Source organism: Marmota marmota, unplaced genomic scaffold (genome assembly GCF_001458135.2).
Source record: "Marmota marmota marmota unplaced genomic scaffold, marMar, whole genome shotgun sequence".
Lineage (NCBI taxonomy): Eukaryota > Metazoa > Chordata > Mammalia > Rodentia > Sciuridae > Marmota > Marmota marmota.
Window position 1 is genome coordinate 19,705,953 of NW_026000185.1, and position 20,445 is coordinate 19,726,397.

Here is a 20,445-nt window from a genome sequence, read left to right on the forward strand (position 1 = left end):
TGCATGTCTGAGTCACTGCAAACTCCCATTCTTGTAAAATTACTTTTAAAAGAAAATGTATCAGATGGAATTACATGTAACAAAGAAAATGCAGCAAAATGTCCACTGCAGAATCAGGAGGGCGGGTAGCGATATAGGTATCAACTTTTCTGAAGGGTTGAAAATGTTTATAATAAAACATTGGAGGACAGAGAGAGAGGGGAGCAAATGTTTTTAGGGTAAACAGAGGTCAAGTGAGCCCAGGATTGCTCAAGAGCTCACTGTATACAAATGAGCATTAAGTACAGTAACCAACAGCCGGCTCCATTGGGAAAGTGCCTCTCTCCCCAGAGAGGAATCCCACAGCTGCCAAGGCCCTAGGCTACTCTGCATGGAAACCTGGGCACAGGGCCATCAACTGGGGAAGTGCTACAACGCCAGCTGCCTAGTCCCACCCCCAGGCAGATTCTGCAGATGTGAAGAGGATCTGGAAATCGGCACCTCTACAAAGCGGCCAGGACTGATACATGAAGGCCCACACCCTGGAAAACATTCCTGTCTGATGGGAGAAAATGCAGGACTTTATTCAAACAGAAAACCACAAACTGCTCAGGGCTGGAGAGCATTCAAAAAGGGTACTTCCAGTGAGTCCAGAAAGTGAGGGTGAAGAGCCACGTTCTTCATTTGAAGCCCAAGAAAGTGTTGGTAATAACTAAGAATCAAAACTTACCTCTCAGTAAGCACCTACAATGTGATAAGGCACTATGTGCACCTACTGTTTCTCCTGTTCTACACTAAAAATGGACTTCTAAACATGTCCCTCTTAACACATCTATATTTCATAGTTTTCACATTAGGTTTGTTCTATGTGACTTATAAGTGAAAACACTGCTAATCACACTAAGTAGTGAGATTATGTGGCCACAGGAGAGCCTTCCCTCACACTTTATTCTATATAAAGACAAAACAGTAAGCATCTCTAAGCAGTGCGGAAAGATGTATAAACAAGAACTTACAAAATAGCAGCTTGGGATCTCTGCCAATCATCTCACTACATAGTTGACTGACAGACATTTTGATATTGCTTACAGAGTAATTCAAACAACCTGTCTCATCCCTGCTAAACATCAGTGGGAATGGGCCTCGTACAGGATGAAGAAGACAGACAACTGTGGAAGAGGAAAGGCTGTCGTATGGAAAGCCTGACATCTGAATTCAGGAAACTCATTAAAATTCCCTCTTATAAACCACATGGACTAAGATATTTGCCAACTCTTGAGCCACAATTTACTCACCAGTAAAATGGCCTCATCTCTCAAAGTGTAGAATGAAAAAAAACAAAAACAAAAAAAAACCCATTTTGAAAATGTCCTTCTATTGGATGCTGCTTTTATTATTATATTATCAATATTTATTATTTATTTAGTACTAGGGATGGGCTAAACTCAGGGGTATTTTACTACTTGGCTACATCCCCAGTCCTTCTTTTTGAGACAGGATCAAGTTGCTGCAGGTCTCACTAAATTGCTGAGGCTGGCCTCAAACTTATGATCCTCCTGCATCAGCCTCCTCAGTTGCTGGGATTACAGGCACGAGCTATCACGACCAGCCTTTTATGAATTAATATCAATCTGCCTTTTAAGGGATTTAAAATTCTTAGTTATGTCTGCTTTTAAGCTAAGATTTAACAGTTAAAAATCTGGTACACACGTAATTAAGCTCTTTGAGCTTGGTTTCCCTGTGTCTTACAGCAATAAGGATACTGCACCAAGGAAAGCAGCAGGTGCCTGGGCGTCAGGCTGGAGCCACATCCACCAGGTGGATCTAATCAATTCACTAGCTAGTCTGGAATGATCTAGTCCCCTCTTACGTACAGCTAGAATAAAATCAGCTGGGAAATTTCTTCAAGGGACCTCAGGGGAGGCAGTAATAAAAGATGCCTGTTGGTGAAAGGCTGAGACCAGCTCTCAGGCCAGGCCTCGGAGCCACCCAGCTTTAACCCCATAGGACCCTAATGGGACAAGACCGACCAGGAAGAGCCCCATAGCTCTCATATCTGGCTATTAGGATAGTGATGCTGTCCCCTTAATGTGGCTTGCTCCTATGAGAAAAGTCATGGGGACTGACCTGCTCTGGTTCCTTCTGAGTTCAACCCTGTCTCCACATCTACACCTCAGACTGCAGTGGAAACATGGGCCAGGCTGCGGACTGCTGGATTAGACGCGAGACACTGTGCTAAGTGCCTTACCACAACAGGCCTGTAAGAAACGACCCCTACTCCACTTTACAGATGAGCAACCTGAAGTTCAGAGAGGCGAATGTGGCAGAGCTGGCACCAGAGGGGAAGTGTGCGGCAGGTGAAGCAGCTCTGCAGGAGGAGCGGCCCCTGGGGGCAGGCGGCCTACCTCTCCACCACCGTGAGGGCGTCGTTGAACCTTGCAGCAAACACATCCCCGATGAAGTACTCGGCCAGGCGGCCCACGGCCTGCAGCAGGGAGCTCAGGTCTCTCAGGGAGCAGTGCAGCCGCCGACAGTCATTCTCCGCTGTGATGTTCAACCTGTGTCCTGCAACAACGCGCCACAGTTTGTCACAGGAAGAACACGCTTCAGTTAACACAGAACACCTCGTCCAGAGCAGCTGCGTGGGGCAGACCCAAGACCCCAGGACCCAGTGGGGAACAGCCCAGCTCCACCAAAGCCATCACCACACGCACTTCGGAACAGACTGCCTGGGGTGATGTCACAGACAAGAGCCTGACCTGGTTCCTCAGGATCCTCCCAAGATGTGGATGCCATTAGTTTCACACAATGAGGACTTGGGGGGGGGGGGGCAGTAATTTGCCCAACATGGGTTCTATCTCTAAGGCAGAGCTGGTGTTCTTAGCTAGGTGTGTGGCTCCAAACCTGCTGCCCTACCCAGGGCCCCTCTCAGAATAAAACCCCCATGGCAGATAGCAATCCCCCACTAGAAGAACAGGGTGCATCCCACATTACACCCAAAAGGTTTTTAGGTGGCACAGACTAGAATAAAGAGCCAGGACTCGCATTCAGAGGACACGATTCCCTCCCATTTTCCGGCTCCAACCTCACGAGCCCTTCCAAGTCTCAGTCTTCTCATCCTTAAAATGGAAAAGGGGCACCATTCACTATTTTAAGGCTAAGTCAGAATGCATAAAGAAAACCTATAAACCACAGGGCACTGTTCAATGTCATGACTATCATGAATGAAGAACTAGGGATTTTCTAAGACCTGAAGTTTCTTACTTTTCGACAGATGTCCAACCTAGGAAGGGTGCTAAAATGAAGGACAAAAATATCCTTTATTCAGTCAGTCCCTTCTCCTCACTATGTCCACAAAGCAGAGAACAGTAAGGATGCAGGCTAAGGAGAGACGGAGGCAGTATCAGTGAGCTCCCAGCCCCGCCCTTGAGCGCCCACAGCTCTCTTTCAGATCTGCTCCCTCCTCAGCCATCCCAAGGTTTTACCTGTCACCAACCCTCTTCCCCAGGAACTCTACGACCACCTACCAGCCATGAAGACCCCCGTGGTGAAGGGCCACGCCCCCGCAACCAGCATAGCACCTTGTACTAGTGAGTGACCATAAGTGTATGAGTATTTTGGTGGCCGTCTAGAGCACGACAGGGGTCTCCAGGAGTTTGCCTTCCTCTTACTGTCCCTCAATTATTCACTTCTGTTATTTAAAGATGAACATGGACAGGAAGCACCTACTCAGAGGAAGCCAGCAAGAGAGAGATACAGACACACACACACACACACACACACACACACACAGAAACCGGTGATTGCAGCGGCAGCAATGCCCCGGACTCTACACGAACTTCCAAGTGATGAGGCCAGCAGTGGTGCCTGTGACAGCCACCAAAGGAAGACAAGCCTGAGAAGGGGACACTTTAGCTAGGGTGTTGTCACAGCAGGCCACAGCCCAAGGAACAGGGTGAAAGAAGGAAAAACTCAAGGAAGGGCATTACAAGGAGAAGCAGTGACAAAAATCAGCTCTGACCTGCCCCCAATTCCCCGCTTCCTCCTCCTCTGCTCCACAGGAATGGGGCAGCGCCCTGGTGCAGAAAACAGCATCCCCAGCCTGTTGGCAGCTCCACGGGGATGCTGGGTTGGCAGCTCAGAGAGCAATAGCTCTGCCAGCCGAGCAGGGGAGGGCCAGGCAGACAGCCCACGGCGTGGATTCTGGTCATGAGGGAACACTGCCTTCGTGAGCCACAGAGTGAGACGGCCCTAACTGGTAAGTTAACAAAAGTGCCACAACTGCACACCTTCTGAATGCCAAGGTATAAGTGCAACCAACTCCCAGGGCCAGCTTCTAAAGCCTGCTGCTCCTTCTGACCAAACCTTAGGGTTCTGTGAGATTTAAACTCTAATGAAAAAGACAACCTGCATAATGATGTCCATCACAGTCCACCACCCTTGCTAAGCCCCTGCCCCTACCTTCCCCTCCCACCCCTATCTAGAGTTTGTCTATTCCTCCGTGCTCCCCCTCCCTACCCCACTATGAGTCAACCTCCTTATATCAGAGCAAACATTCGGCATTTGTTTTTTTGGGATTGTCTAATTTCACTTAGCACTATCTTCTCCAACTGCATCCATTTACCTGCAAATGCCATGATTTTATTCTCTTTTATTACTAAGTAATATTCCATTGTGTATATATACCACTTTTTTTTTTAATCTATTCATCCACTGAAGGACACCTAGGTTGGCTCCACAGTTTAGCTATTGTGAATTGTGCTGCTATAAACATTGATGTGGCTGTGTCCCTGTAGTATGCTGTTTTTAAGTCCTTTGGGTATAGACCGAAGAGTGGGATAGCTGGGTCAAATGGTGGTTCCATTTCCAGATTTCCAAGGAATCTCCATACTGCTTTCCATCCAAAATACATGTATGAAGACATGAATTGGTGTGAACGTACTTTATATACAACCAGAAACATGAAAAATTGTGTTCTATATGTGTAATAAGAATTGTAATGCGTTCCACTGTCATGTATTTAAAAAATAAAATCAACTAAAAAAAAAAAAAAAAAGCCAGACCCTCATGGTGGCCTGCCGCCATTTTGCTCCTGAAGGTGTGCCCCTCCAGTGCTCACTAAAGCATCACTGCTCCATGATAAAAAAAAAAAGGACCCCCTGGAATGGGGCAGGGGCAGGAAGAGGTGCGGCCAGGTGGTGTTCAAGGCGCAGCTCAGGAAGGCCGCGGACTTGGCGCCAGTAGCCCTCACCCTCCTGCTAGAGCTCGTCCTCCTCTCCAGGCCACTGGCTGGTCTCCTCTTCCTCCCTGTACTGCACACTCCGACCCTTAGGGATACCTAAGATCTAGGTCTTGAAGTATTTAAACATATAAAGGAAACACACTGTTTCTTTTAAAAAACAAACCAACAGCCCACCCTAAATTCAGCCTGCCTCTGAATACAGCCCCGAGCACTTCAGGGTTTGCTGCCCAAGCCCGTCCCCACTGCCCCTTGCTCCAGCATTTCCCCTTCCTCTCCTGGCCCAGTCTCCCCTAGACACCTCACCTGAGCACTAGGGAGCTCAGTCTCCTGAGGGAGGCCTCCATCTTTGGACAATTTGGTCAAAACACAGGGAAAATGACTCCCTATCACTCTTCCTTCTCATCCCTGGTCCCACCCACTCCGTAGGCCACTAATCTAGTCACAGCCTGCCAGCACACGATGGGAAGACTGGCTGTCCTTCCAAATCCCCCTTGGGTTGGAACGCATTCTTGGGTCCCTTCCTTTTCCCGTGCTACCCTCCTCTGAGAACCCTGGCTGTCCTGACCAGAGAAGCACAGCGCCTGGAATGGAAGGGCCTGGCAGTGCTATGTGTGTAAACTACTAGGTTAAACCTCACGAAATTGGGAGATTGGGCCATTTCTGACTGAACAAAACTGCATTCCAGGGCTGGGGATGTGGCTCAAGCGGTAGCGCACTCGCCTGACATGCGTGAGGCACTGGATTCGATCCTTAGCACCACATACAAATAAAGATGTTGTGTCTGCCGAAAACTAAAAAATAAATATTAAAAAATTCTCTTTCTCTCTTTAAAAACAACAACAACAACAACAACAAAACTGCATTCCACAGAATTCAATTAATACATATGTGCCCTCTATGGTTCCCATTCTTGAGAATTGCAGGTTCTTTTTGGTTTCATCTCCAAGGCAAACACACAAGCAGGACGTACCCCAAATCAATTCCCCAGCCTAGAAACCTACTGTCTCCCCCCAACTAAAATCACACAAAGCACCAACTAAGCTGAGGGGGACATGAAAGCTGCTCACACCTACCCACGTTTTCTGCTATTTGGCTACGACTTAGACTGCCACCTCCAAAAGCACAGAACATGTGTGAAGTGGGACCTCCAGATGAGAATTCTGCTCTGCAGACTTACGCAGAGACATTTAAATATCCCATCTCCCATAAACAAAGTCATCTGCAAGTGTATAAAATGTGCTTCCAGAACACTCCTTGGCAGTCACTGCCGGGGAAGGGGGGGGGTCTTCAAGTTAAGCACAGCACAATGTTCTCATTTCGGGGAGGTGAGGGAGGGTAGAGGTATGAGAATCAGCACTGGAGGAATTCCACCCTGAGAGAACAAATATTAAATGAACCCAAGCAGTACAAAGAAAATAAGTCGAAATCTTACATATCGCAGATGACACAATCTCTTTGGCAAGAGCCTGCATGGCTGACCAAAAAAGTTGAAGGGTCGCTCAGCTGAAATACTGTCTCAGTGAGGAGGACCAGCAGAGGTCAAATGCACAATGGATATAAAGAGAAGAACCAATGAGAAGGTTCTATAACCCACACACTGTAGGAAAGAGAGAACAGAGGACGACCTGCAAGAGCACAGGCACACAGCAAGTGATGGCCACATCCACACAACATGTTTTGCCCTGGTCTTTATGGTGGAAGCAAGAGGGTCAGCAGTCGTTGGGCAACAGCAAGCGCAGCTGACCTTCTCAATCACATGCTCTAATGGGATCCAAGGGTGAGCTGGGTGACACCCCACAGCTTTCACTCTGGTAATAACACCACAAAGATCACAGTACCAGAAGAGGGCAAAAACTGTGGCTGACTCCCACCCACACAAGTTCCAGGAACCCAAGAATAAGGGCTAGGTAGAGGGTAAATGCAAATGGAAGGAGCAGGCCATCCCCTGACAGGGGAAAAGAGCACATGGTCTCCACTGAGAGGCAAGGCAGTTATCTGAGGGAGTAAGCGGCCTGGGAACCAGGGAACACTCTGTACTCAACAGTTTCAATTTTTTAATAGCCTCTGCCCTGGAAACTTGGCTTTTGAACCACTAAGACATGGGAGAATGCTTCGTCATGGATAAGAAAGCTCATTTTAAAACAGGAAATAAGTGTTTCTCTAGCCTGAGAGGTTTTGCACTAGAGTATGCACCGAGGATCATGGTGGGAATGAGATTTATGAACGACCTGGAAGAACCAAGTGCTCTGTGAAATTGCTAGTAAATGGGCTGCAACAAGAGCAGGTAGATGATATTTGATTTAGGAGGAAAATAAATCAGATTATCTTTCTAGAATGGGAAACTCTTCAGTTATCAGTTGTCTCAGAAAAAGGATTTAAGACTCACTGCAGATTTTTACTTCAAGACAGACTCTATAATGTAAAAAAGTCAACAATAACACTGAATAGGAAACTTACGGGTCAATGGGGTAGGGGTACATGCTTAATTTTTTCAACATATCAAGAATGTTTTTAGGGTCCAGAGTACATGCTAATTTGAATAATAGTCCTGAGGAAGAGAACACCTGGGTACATTAGTTCCAAGAATGGATTCTGGAAACATCTACAGCATTTATACAAAGTCAAATGATTTTCATAAGTTGAAAGTATGTTTTATAGGAATGCTTGTTTTGAAAAGTGCCCTTCAGAGTTATGCATATACTGCTGTTACTCCATCCACAAAGCTGCGCCTGGCCCTGGGGAATGCAGAGTCCCATCAACCTCCTGGGGCCCACTGGGTCATTGAGAAGCTAATATAATCATGGAAACAGGCCACCACAGGCCATCAGGAAGGGCAGCCTCAGAAAAAGCCTCCCCTGGAGGCTCTGCCACAAATAACACGCTCACCCAGGAGATGGCTGCTGTCCAGGGGAGCTTGGTGCCACTGCAACAGTGACACTACAGAGGGGCAGGCTGCAGGCCAGGCCAGGGCCAGGGCCAGGGGTAACTCCTGTAAGAAAATGCCACGTAGGAGGGAGAGTGGTATGAAATGGTGTCAAGACATGCATGACAGGGGTTGGGGATGGCACATGGGACTTAAAGTCACTGGTGTTTGTAGCTGGCAAAAAGGAACACCCCGCATGTCAATGTTTTATAGCTCCCCACTGTATCACCTGGGACTAGCATTAACCAGCTATGAGACTCTGGGTCAATGATATCTGTGAACATAAGTGTCCTCTTCTGTAAAACACAGGCACCAAGTAATAGCACGGACACCTCCAGGACAGTTGAGAGACATCTGAATAACGGTGCCTGGCGTCTAAGGAGTGCTCAACAAATGGAGGCTATTAATATAACAGCCAAGTGACAACAAGTGCTCAGTCTACATCCCAAGCGGGTGAGGACTCTAAACAGTGGCCCAGAGTCTTCCCAGCAGGCTCGCAGGAGCACCTCCAGGCCACTGCAGCAGGAGAGCTGCTGAGCTCGCCGTCACCTCCACCATGACCCTGCCTGCTCTGACCTGCTCCTGTCTCTTGATTCTACAAACCAGAGAAGGAGCACATCTCGGGGAAGTCCAAGGCCACTTTCTTTTCACCCTATTTGTTATTTTAAAGGACATAAGGAAATATTCTGGGGATTTTGGTAAGTCTTATCTCCGCTCCAGATTAGCTTCTTTTCCAAATGCTTCTTTGGAATACAATGTCATAAACTTATCATTTACTTCCCCACAGCTTCACTATTCATGAGTTTTTATAAGTGTTCTCTGTTTAGAAGCAGGGAGAATTGGGGAGAGGAGGGGCCACAGTGGGGAAGTCACACATGACAGCAGGGGCAGTGGGAATTAAATACTGGTGCAATTTTTTAAATGTCTGATTACATTAGAAAATAAAAACCTGCTTACCTGACTCTGAAGTAACTACAAACTGCTGTAATCCCAAATACACTTCTAAATTGTCCTGAAGAACTGGGAACTGAAAACAAAGAAACAAAGTTTTAAAAAGCAAAATAAAATGCACAGTTTAATAAAATTTTAACATTAAAACATTAAGTGCCTGTAGCCAGAAGGACAGGATAAAAGACTTTTCTCTAGGAACAGTCACATGCAGCTAAGATGAGATGGCGCCCCCACCTCAGACACCCGCCATGCCAACAATTCCTATGGCCAAAACCACCAAGTAATAGAGTTAAGAAAGAAAATAGTATCTCGGTTTGTTTTTTGTTTTTAAGCAAAGCAAAGGATACTGGGGCATGGCTATTACATTCCAAGCATAGACTATCAAGCCCCTAAATCATCTATCTATCCTTCCAGAGCTCTACTACAGGGTCATGTCTCCCTTCTCAAGGAGAGAGAGATCAGGCACACCTTGTTAAAGAGCATGGCAAAGTGAAAAGATGGGCCACATTATTTGGAAGTCAGTTTCCCTTTCTAGAATGGGACAAGGAGACAACCAGAGATGGGTCTTTCTTTGCAAAGCTGATATGTTCACCATCAAGATAAAAACAAAGACTTTTATGTGCCCCTTGTATGTGCCTAAGAGGGGCAGACAGCACGGTAAAATGGCTCTTTCCATAAGAAGACACAATACAGCCGGGCTGGATATGCAAAAGCTGAACCAGGAAGTTCTTGCCTTTGAAGAAGAGATGAATTTAATGACATCTCTTCAAATAGCAAGCACGACTCAGTGCATGCAATGCGTCCCTATGACTAAAGACACCAATATACAAACACAGGCAGAAAGTGCTAGCAATTAGCCCATAGTAAGCTCTACAGAGTCTAGCTTTTCAGTAATGTCACTTTTAAAAATAACATCTCCTCTGTGTGGCCCAACTACCTTCAAACTTCAATGAAGGTATTAAGACAAGAGTAAAATTCGTGTTCTATCCAAGACTAAACAAGGCTTCTAAAAGTTAGTTTAAAATAGTTTGCAAAATTGTTAACATTTGTAAAATTTGAGAGTTGGTTATGGGAGTTATTCTGTGTGTGTGTGTGTGTGTGTGTGTATTTTGTTTGTTTTAAAGAGGAGATTAAGGCAGACAGATAAGTTAAAAAAAAAAAGAAAGAAAGAAAAAAAGCCAGGCTACAGGTGTAGGAAAGTAAGAGGTTTCTTTGTCCCCTCCCTCGTGAGTTACCAGGGTTGAGAAGGCGTGTGTGGGAAGGAGCTCCATCACTTTGGCCACTACCTCCAAGCTCTGGCGTAAGTACCGCTGCCACTCTGTCTGCTGCTGTGGGGAAACAAAGGAAATCAGTTCTCCCAAACAGGAAGAACCTCGCCATCTTCCTTGCCAATCTCCCTTTTGCCTCAAATTCACTCTCAAACAAAATTCTGAAGAAATAATCAATAATGGAACCAGGTATTTTAAAAGGCCAAGTTAGAATTATTTTTTAATCCAACAAAAATTGTTATGTTAATTTCATAACAAGCTGTTTTCTCAGAAGGTAAATGATCTACACAGAATAACCTACCTTTCCCTATGATCATAGGAGTGCAGATACCCAAGAGCCACTTGTGAAAGGTCTAAGAGCCCTTTACATGGTTCCATCTGTAGGAATCAGTTGGTCACTTCACCTTCTGAGACAGTCCATTACCATGTATCTGAACATACTGACTACCTCAGTGTCACTCAAGGTGTGGCCCATAGATGGGCATCCCATCCCAAGGGCCTGTCAGCAATGCAAACTCTCTGGCCCCTACCCAGACCTCCAAAATCACTCTATTTTAAAGAAGCTGGCCCAGTGATTCTCAACCAAGCTAAAGGTTAAGAAGCAGTAGCCTAAATCAGTTAATAAGAAAGGAAACCCAAGTTTACCATGCACCTTCTGTGTCTCCTGCACTCGACCAGCCCTGCCATATATGTTGCCACATGTAATTGTTAACACAAGTCAGTGAGGCAAGTCACTCCCCTTTGGGGTGATAAGCATAAATTATGGCTCAGAGAAACTTGATTCCCAGACCCTCCATCTGTTCCATGCCCAAAGCTGCAGGGATTCAAATTCAGGCCACCTGGTTCCAAGCACAGCGTTCTTGTTCTTCCTCCCAACCCAAATGTGGCTATCACCACACCACCATCACTCTAATTTCAAGAATGATAGCAATTACTTGAAAATTTTAAAGTGCCTGGTGGTTAAGAGAGAGGAGGACTGGAGTTGTGTTCTTAGAGACATTTTCCTTATCAATGTTGAACACACCAGCATCAATACATTCAAGATTATATCAAAAAGATATAAACTTAAGCTGGGGAAGTAGCTCAGTGGTAGAGCACTTGCCTAGCATGCTCAAGGCCCTGGGTTCCATCCCCAGAACTGCAAAACAAAACAAAATGAAAACAAAATCAGCCATACAACATATACTCAAAACAGACTTCCTTTCATTCTAGCCTCATCATTTAAATATCTCTTAAACTATTTCCATCAATATCCGCTCAAATATTCTCTGTCACTAGGGATAGAGAGCAGAGTGGGGGGAGCAAGGCAAGGGAAGTAAGGGTACAGAGTTCGCACTAAACCGCTTTTCACTACACAACCGTTTCTCTACTTGCATGTCTGGTCCAAACAGGTGGCCTGTACAGCAATTTTTATACTCAATGAGCCAAGAGACCAGTAGGAGATAAAAGAATTTCAAATGTATTTTGAAGTTTCAAATTCAATCGGTGATAGTACTCTGGTTTAAGAATTCTCCAGAGGAGAGGGTTAGAGGCTCCAAGTCTCCATACACATGACAATGATCAAGGGTCAATTAAGGCATGTCACTTACATCATCATCCAGAGTCTCATCATCCAACTCCTCCAACTGGGCCTGGTTGTATCTGAACTGGATTCGATTCAACACCTCTGTGAGCAAGAGGACCAGGGCATCTTCGTACCTATGTGGGAGGGGGAAACTCAACATCAGGTGAAAAGGGAGCTTTATTCCAGGAATTCAAAAAGGCCTCCTGCATTATGAAGGGAATGATATCCACTGGGCTACCACACACAAGAAGCATCTAAATAAATTGAATCCCCAATGCTTGGTTTATGGGTCAGCAAGGGCATGGAGAGTGGAACAGGAGCAGAGTAGGCACCAAATATCTTCTTGATGTATCAACTCTTTTAATTATTACATAATGTCCTTCTCTTTGGGTGCTTAACATTTATCATGTCTGATACTTGTACAACTAGCCCAGCTCTTTTGTTTATTGTTTGCATGGAATATATTTTTCATTTTTTCACTTTCAACCTGTGTGCAATCTCTGCCTTTTAACTGGAGAATTTAATCCATTACATTTAATGTAATTGCTGATAAGACTTAAGTAGCAAAATGGAAGAAATGCATCTTCCCTTAAGTTCCTAAGTTCTTTCATTGTTTCCTTTTTTCCCATTAAATAGATATTTTCTAGTATATCATTTTAAATACTTTGTCATTTCTTTTACTTATATGTTCCTGAGGGATTTCTTTTTTTAGCAATTATCCTGGAGATTATAGACATTATATATAAAAATCAATTAAATAATAATTCAATGCTTTAACAGCTGGGAAAGGTGTCTGTATCATCCATATTTTTCTGATGAGGAAACCAAAGTTAACAAAAGTAAAATAAATTGCCTGAGGTCACAAAGCTAGCTTAGCCACTTTGGACTCAAAATCCCATGTTCCCTCTACACATAAACCACCAGTGGACTTTGAACCTGTTCCACACAACTCCAAAACCTAACCTTGAGTCAATTTTAAGAAGACTCAGAAACTAAAAGCAGCAATGGGAAAGGCCTGGGGAAATCCTGATGGTCTGGTCTGTGTCTTTGGATCCCTAGGTTTGGATACTTTCCATTTGATAAGAACCTAACGCAGAGAACAACATTGCTACCACATGAGTCAACAAACAACTCATTTTCAAAAACAAATCATTGCCTAAATGCTTGCCTGTCCTGAAATGTTTCAGAGACTAGTTAAAGGACTGCTCCCACTCATAAAGCAAACCGCAATACTAATCTACTCGCCATACTTTGTGACTCAAGGACTTAGGCTGTGCAAAGCACATATCTCCTCGGCCTGTTAGGCTCTACCAAAAGGAACACTTTTGAGGAGGACAGGAAAGCAGAAGGAGGGATGAGGAGACGCCATTCTTCCCATGGGCTTGCTGTCACGGCAATACTGCTCCAGCAATGGTCACCTGGCAGCAGCAATCAGTTCCCATTTCCACCTTCATTCCACACTTCCAGAACCAACCTGCTGGCCCTCAGAGCTACCAGAAGTGGACTGCACCTGCTCCTCAAAGGAATGAGCCTACCTCCTCGGGGTTGGGGGGCCCTCCTCTGAAGGCAGCTAGATGCAGAGTCCTGGCTCCCGGGGGCCCATCCCTCTGATTGTGATAAACCCCCATCTCCTTTCTTCGAGCCCCTAGCTGTAGGGGTGGAGCTGCTTCCTGTAGTTTCTAACTGCACAGCTCAATGTTCCCTTTGTGCTTCTCTGGTCTTCTAAAACCTACTAAACCAATCTCCTACACTCAAGTCTCTGTTAAAATAATTCTGTATGCGTGCTTTCTGTTCTCCTCAGAGTGCCCTCATATGTCACCCAATCTAATCCAGATTGAGTCCAGGAACAAGAAGACAACCAAAATTCAAACCAAATACAATCCATCTACTCTAAAAGTTGCAACCCAGGAGATGAGACTCTGCAGAGCCCATCTCCAGCCCTTACAGATCCTCCTGGAATGTCACATTTCAGAATCTGATGTGCACAGCCGCTCAAGTCTTAACACAGAGCCTCAGCCCATCCACCCCAACAGTGACTGCCACTGTGTGCAAATGACTTCACAACCTACCAAGCATTGGTTCTAGACCAGCAAGTGAAGATGGCCAGGAAAAAATGCCAGCAAGAAAAACCATTAATAAAATTGGCAACACCTGGGGGCAACTACCCCAGAGTCCAAATCCCACTTCAGGAGACTTTACAGAAAGGTAAGACCAAACACTTAGACTTAGAGCTTATAGTTCCATTTTATAAATTTATAAATTTTAAAAATTCCTAAAGTTAATAGAAATTTCATGCTATAAATTGCTGTGTCAGACCAAAACATTTTCACAGAAAGAAAATCTTTAGACAAGAGGGCAGACAAGAGAACAGATAAATTCTGTTTACATCATCCATAAACAGTCTTTCTGAACTAAAAGGGAATTCAGAGACTCTGTATGGAAAAGAGAACTGTAAATTAGACCTCAAATCCTTACTAGCAGTTGGCAACTCTAGCTGCCAAAAAGGAAAAAGAAAAGAAAACCTCATCACTTAGAAAATCACTTAGAAAACTACCAGCAACTGTGCTGCAGGTACCGCTTTTGACGTCACCCCTCTGTGAAGTCTACTCATTTATCTCCCAAGGTGTCTGACAAAGTTGGACTAGGCACAGGGACAGGGTGGGGATGCGAGTTTTGTGCCCTCTTCCCATTCTCCCCGTCTAAGAGAATAATGGGTATGGAGGCCACCTGAAAGACACATTTCCCAGGTTCCCTTGCAGAATATAAAGGTTGTCAGTGACGTCACTGAGACTTCTAGGAAAGCCTTTGCCACCCATCATTCCTAAGTCAGGGTTGTGGTGCAGCATCATCCAGCATTCATCACTGACCACAGGGCAACTGTGGATAGGAAGGCCGTTTCTACACGTAAAACTGGTAAAAAACACAGGCAAAAGGATCCAGCAAATTACTTGGTAAACAAAGAAAAGCAGACACTGACCATTTCCCAAGAGAAAGACAACCAATCAAAGATGCCCATATCAAGATGTCACAAATGCTGGGACTATCAATGACTTTAATGCACTATTATAACATGAGGTTCTTTGAATGGAAAGTGTTGTGCAGAACTGTGTCCCTCCACACCCCCAATTCACAAGTTGAAGCACTAAAAGTACCCCCCAGTGTGACTATATTTGGAGTCAGGGCTTACAAAGAGGCAATAACGGTTAAGTGGAGTGAGAGGGTAGGATCTTCATCCTCTCATGAGGACTGATGCCCTCATAAGAGACACAAGAGAGGTCTCTTTTCCCATACATGCACAGAAAAGAAAGGCCACATGAACACACAACAAGAAAGCAGTCGTCTGCAAGCCATCAAGACAGTTCTAACCACAAATCAACCACTGGCACCTTTACCTTTGAGCTTCCAGCCCCCAGAACTGTGAGAAAATAAACTTCCACTGTTTAAGCCACACAACCTGTTATGCCTTTTGTTATGGCAGCCCAAGCAGAGTAATATCAAAGACAACTGATAAGAAAAAGAAACTCAGGGGGTTTGGTGGGGGGGCTGGGGTTGTGGCTCAGTGGTAGAGCGCTCGCCTAACACGTGCGAGGCCCTGGGTTCGATCCTCAGCACCACATAAAAATAAAGGTATTGTGTCCAACAACAACTAAAAGATAAATCTAAAAAAGAAAAAGAAAGAAAGAAAGAAAAACTTGGGACGAAAAGAAAGAGTGGCCAAATGTCTGGGTAAATCTGAGAAGACTATTTCTCTGCTGGTAAGATCTTTAAAAGATGGGTGATGGATAAAAGCAAAACTTGTAACATTCTCTGATTGGGTTTTCAAAGCTCATAGTCATAAAACACATGACAACCACAAAGTAAAGAAGGGAGGGTAAAAAGAATCTCTATGGTGGTAAGATTCCTCTATTACATGGATATATAAAATGTTAATTTTTCACATTAAGAGAATAAAGACCCAGAGCAACCACTAAAATATACCCATATATAGAGAGTTATGATCAAACACTAATAGAGGGCTGGGGTTGTGGCTCAGCGGTAGAGCACTCGTCTAGCACGTGTGAGGCCCTGGGTTCGATCCTCAGCACCACATGAAAAATAAATAAACAAAATAAAGGTATTGTGTCCAACTACAACTAAAATATATATATATTAAAAAAAAGCACTAATAGATATGTTGAGGAAAACTAATGTGCATACAACTAACATCAGCGTCTCAAAAGAAAAATAGAAGCAAAAACTAACAGAACTAATAGGAAACATAAGCAAATCCACAATTACACTGGCAGAATCCACTTCTAAGTGATAGAATGAGTAGGATAAAGAAGATGTGTTCAATACTATCAACCAACCTGACCTGATATTTATAGAACATTCAAGAATAGCAGAAATACACATCTTTTTTTCAGGTGCATGAAGACTGGGTCATAAAACAATCTTTAACAAATTTAAAAGATCTATGTTTACAGACCATACTAAGACTGAACTAGAAGAGAGTAACAAAAAGATACAAGGAAAATCCCCAAATATTTGGAAATAAGACATATCAAGAGAAATTAGAAAATACTGTAAATCAAATAACAATGATACGCAACATTAAAATCTGATGGATAAAGCCAATAAAAGCATTGAATGCTTACATACACTATGGATAAAAACCCTATATACCTCACAAAGTTCTGGAAGTTAAACAAAATGTATCGTTATTATGGTAAAGTAGTTGCCTAATGAATGCATAATGAATAAACACACAAACAAAGAAATGAATAAGCACATAGGCAATAAACAAAACTCCGAGTCAGAAATGGTGAAAGATAGAAGCATGATCCTGGATAGCTTTTTCAACTCAATAAAATAACAAAGATCCCATCATTTGCTATCCAGAGCAATCTGGGGCATTAATTTCTCCTAACAGAAAATAAAATAACAAAATAATTTCTCCTAGCAGGAGCTAGAAGGCCACTGGTCTAACGCTCCTCTGCACTACGTTATTAAGTACATCAATGTTACGTGTAGAAATGGCACTTCCTCTATGAAGCTGAATAATCCACTCCAAAAAGAGAGCAGCAGTCTTTCTCATCCACATTTGTTTACAGGGAAATCTCATGTTACCCAGAATTCCTGTGCTGCTGGTGGCCAGCTCTTGCCATTATTCTTATGACAAAGAGGTTCACAGGACATGACTCAAAATACTTTAGGTTGCTTCACACACACAGGTTTCCTCATCTTCTTGTAAAAATAAGTTTCTACACAGGTGCCTCCCTTCACATCAGTGAGCGTAAAGAAAGGGGGGAGAGAAAAGAGGGAAGAGAAGCAACACCATTTAGTGAGCACCAACCGCCAACACACTTCACGTGCATTGGCTCGGCCCGTTTTCTCAGGAGCCTGTGAAGGTGCGACCATCCCCCAAGTACAAATGAGGAAAAGGAGCCTGAAACCCACACCTTTCTACATAGGACCGCTCACAATGGCAATCAGGACAATCACTCCAAAAGCAACTTTGCTCAGCGGAACGTTCATCCCATTAACACTGGAACCCAGTTCTCTCAAGTCCCCACAGCTCTGATCAAGACACTCTTGAGCATTCTGAGTAAGAAACATGCAAAGCTCCAATCTCCAAGCTCCTAGAACCAAAAATAAACCTATGTACATTTGTGCTTCTAAATTTGTAGCTTACAATGCCTACCACTTTGTTGTGATGAATGATGCAAAACCTTAAACCACAAGGGACAGGAACTAAGTGCTGTCTCTGTGACTTAACCACACCTACGTTTCCCATTTAAGACACACACAAAAAAAAACTTCCTGCAAGATTAGTTGCTTCTGAAATTCTGGCTTAAGCCACAAATGTGATTCCAAAAGCATCCCCACATTATTTTATCAGTTAAAAAACATTTGACCATGTTTGCAAGCTCTCAGTTAAAATAAATGTGATCACCAGTAGCCAATGGTCTTTATCAGCTGCTCCAACAAAAACAGCACACCTCTGATAAACTGGGGCTCTCGTAACATGGAGCAGTGATCACCAACTTTCAAGCTTTCATTTAAAAGCTATGGAGCATATACTTGTACAAACGTACAATGTAAGGGTGACATAAGCAAAGTTCAAATGTTTTGTGCACCAGTGGACTGCCCAATATGCTCTTCTTCACAGTCTACCACCTTAACCCACGAGGGGGTGTGTGACAGAAGAGGCAGTTCCCAGATGGTGGTTACTATTGAACAACATAAATCCAGACCAGCTTTGAGGGATTTTCCCTTATTCTGTTTCATTTTCAAAAGGCATTTAAAAAAAAAAAAAAAAGGGGGGTGTTATAAAAATATTGTGTGTATATCTGGGGAAGGAAAAAAAAAAAAAAACACCTCTTTTAGTGTAATCAAACAATCAATGAGAAAATTTCTAGTGTCTGAAGTGGCTAGCCAGCAACTCGATCACCTGTGATATCATCAGGTAACAGGTACCTAGGCAGCCAGGTCAACATCTGCACGGGATAAAGGCCCTCAGCCTCTCCAGGGATTACTGTTGACTGGCAGTAACATTTCCATTACATGCTGCTATCATCATCGATGAGACCACTTATTCAGTGCCTAATATATCAAGACACAGTGCCAGTGTTTTATGTACGTGATTTATCTGAATACTAACCATTCTTCAAGAGTTATGTGAGTGGCCTAGGGATGCACCTCAGTAGTAGAGTGGTAGGATGCTTGCCTGGCATGTGTGAGACTCTGAGTTCTATCCCCAGCACCACATTAAAAACAAAACAAAGTAAAAAATATGAGACATTAGTATGTCCATCTTGGAAATGAAATGAGCACATAAAATTTGACCAACAGAACACTGCAATCACAGAGCAGGAAAAGAATTTAAACTGTCTCACTGCTCCATCTCTAGGTACAACAACCTGCACAAAGTAATACTCACTTACCTATAATACTCATCTACATGTTTTTTTTAAATATTTTTTGTAGTAGATGGACACAATACCTTTATTTTTATATGGAGCTGAGGATCAAACCCAGTGCCTCACACGTGTGAGTCAAGTGCTCTACCAACTGAGCTAAAACCCCAGCCCTCATCTACATGTTTAATGTTACTAATCTGCTAGCATATGCTTTCTCAACAGAACTATATTCGTCACACCTCCAAATTGTATTATTTTTAAAAAAGCATTTTCATATTAATCCCTCTTTCTGCTTATCTCTCAACAAGCTTGAGGGATATGAAGAAATACCTATCACTGAACAGAAAAATCTGGCACAATCCCAGAATCAAAAGATATGTCTGATCAGTGTATGAGAAAGATATTTTGGTAGAAGGAGATTCTCTTTGAAGAATTTCATTCAAAAAGACAATTATTTCAATAAAAACAGAATCTACTATTGTGTAATTTCTGCCCTGACATTACAGCAATTTAGACACTATTCTGTAATAACAAAAATGATATTTGGAAACAAAAGAACACATGCTTAAATTTAAAATGTCTTACTTAGAATGATCCAATCCAGCCTCTCTACCCAGGTGGAGTTTCTCCCATCAGCCTCCCTCCCCGGGGCACATGACTGAGGAGGGTGTCCACTAATGCTACCACCACCCACAGGTCCCATGTACTCAGCACTTACAACACTCTTTTAAACAACATTTATTAAATGTCTGAAAAACAACCATCACTGTCCCCATTTTTACAAGGAGGGAAGGGGACAGTGTGAGAGGAATAGAAGAACTTTAGACAGGGCAAAGGGGAGGGAGAGGAGGGGAGAGGGCATGGGGGTAGCAAAGAGGGTGGAATGAGACAGACATCATCATCCTAAGTACATGGGTATGAAAACATGAATGGTGGGACTCTACTTTGTGTACAACCAGAGACATGAGAAATTGTGCTCTATTTGTGTAATATGAATTTAATTGCATTCTACTATCATATAAAACAAATCAGAATGAAATAAAATTTCTTTAAAAACAAAGAAAGACACTACAAAGCCAGAATTCCCAAGCATGACATCACAGTGCAGAACCTCCCTCAGCCGCTGGTCAGTTTCACACACATTGACTACCTGCTCTGAAACCTCTCATTAATACTGTGCAAAGACACAAGAGCTATGACTAAACTGGACAGAACCTGAGACGCTCTAGTGTGAGAAAGTCCCTGGGATGAGATCACCAACAGTGCCCTCCCAGCATCCTTACACGCATGCACTAGAAACCTAAGAACCAGATTGATAATAAAAACAGAATTCTCTGCCTCCTTCCAGCCTGCCTGTTGAGGATGTGACTGGAATACAGCCACTCCACCGGAACAGCGAAAATGTCATGTGTCTATTTCTGCTAAGAAAAGCAGCCATTCTACTACATGTGGACCTACACGTGGCCCTTGCAATTTTCCAGCATGCTGAACTCCCAACTTCCCCTCCTCTTCTCCCCATTCCGTGGCACTACACCGTACAAGAAACACGCTGCTTGCAAGCAAGAAATGGGGCATGGGCAACCTTTCCCTATTATCTGTGTTTAAAAAAAAATGCG

At 43.7% G+C, this 20,445-nt stretch overlaps 1 protein-coding gene and 1 non-coding gene across 7 annotated transcripts in view; one reads left to right on the forward strand and one right to left on the reverse strand.

Moving 5' to 3' along the window:
- Xpo6 (exportin 6) overlaps positions 1-20,445 on the reverse strand; it is a 98,219-nt gene that overhangs the window by 21,711 nt on the left and 56,063 nt on the right. For 4 of the 6 annotated variants that reach the window (XM_048789705.1, XM_015491194.2, XM_015491196.2 and 1 more), the window contains 4 exons: positions 11,953-12,061; positions 10,331-10,423; positions 9,102-9,171; positions 2,385-2,544 (listed from right to left, as the gene is read on the reverse strand). In XM_048789705.1, the coding sequence (XP_048645662.1) occupies positions 2,385-2,544; positions 9,102-9,171; positions 10,331-10,423; positions 11,953-12,061 (432 nt within the window). The remainder of the gene's footprint in view (positions 1-2,384; positions 2,545-9,101; positions 9,172-10,330; positions 10,424-11,952; positions 12,062-20,445) is intronic. The other 2 variants (XM_015491195.2, XM_015491197.2) reach the window with 1 other exon arrangement.
- On the forward strand, positions 15,472-15,544 carry Trnav-aac. The gene has a single exon. It is a non-coding gene; the product is annotated as a tRNA-Val (tRNA).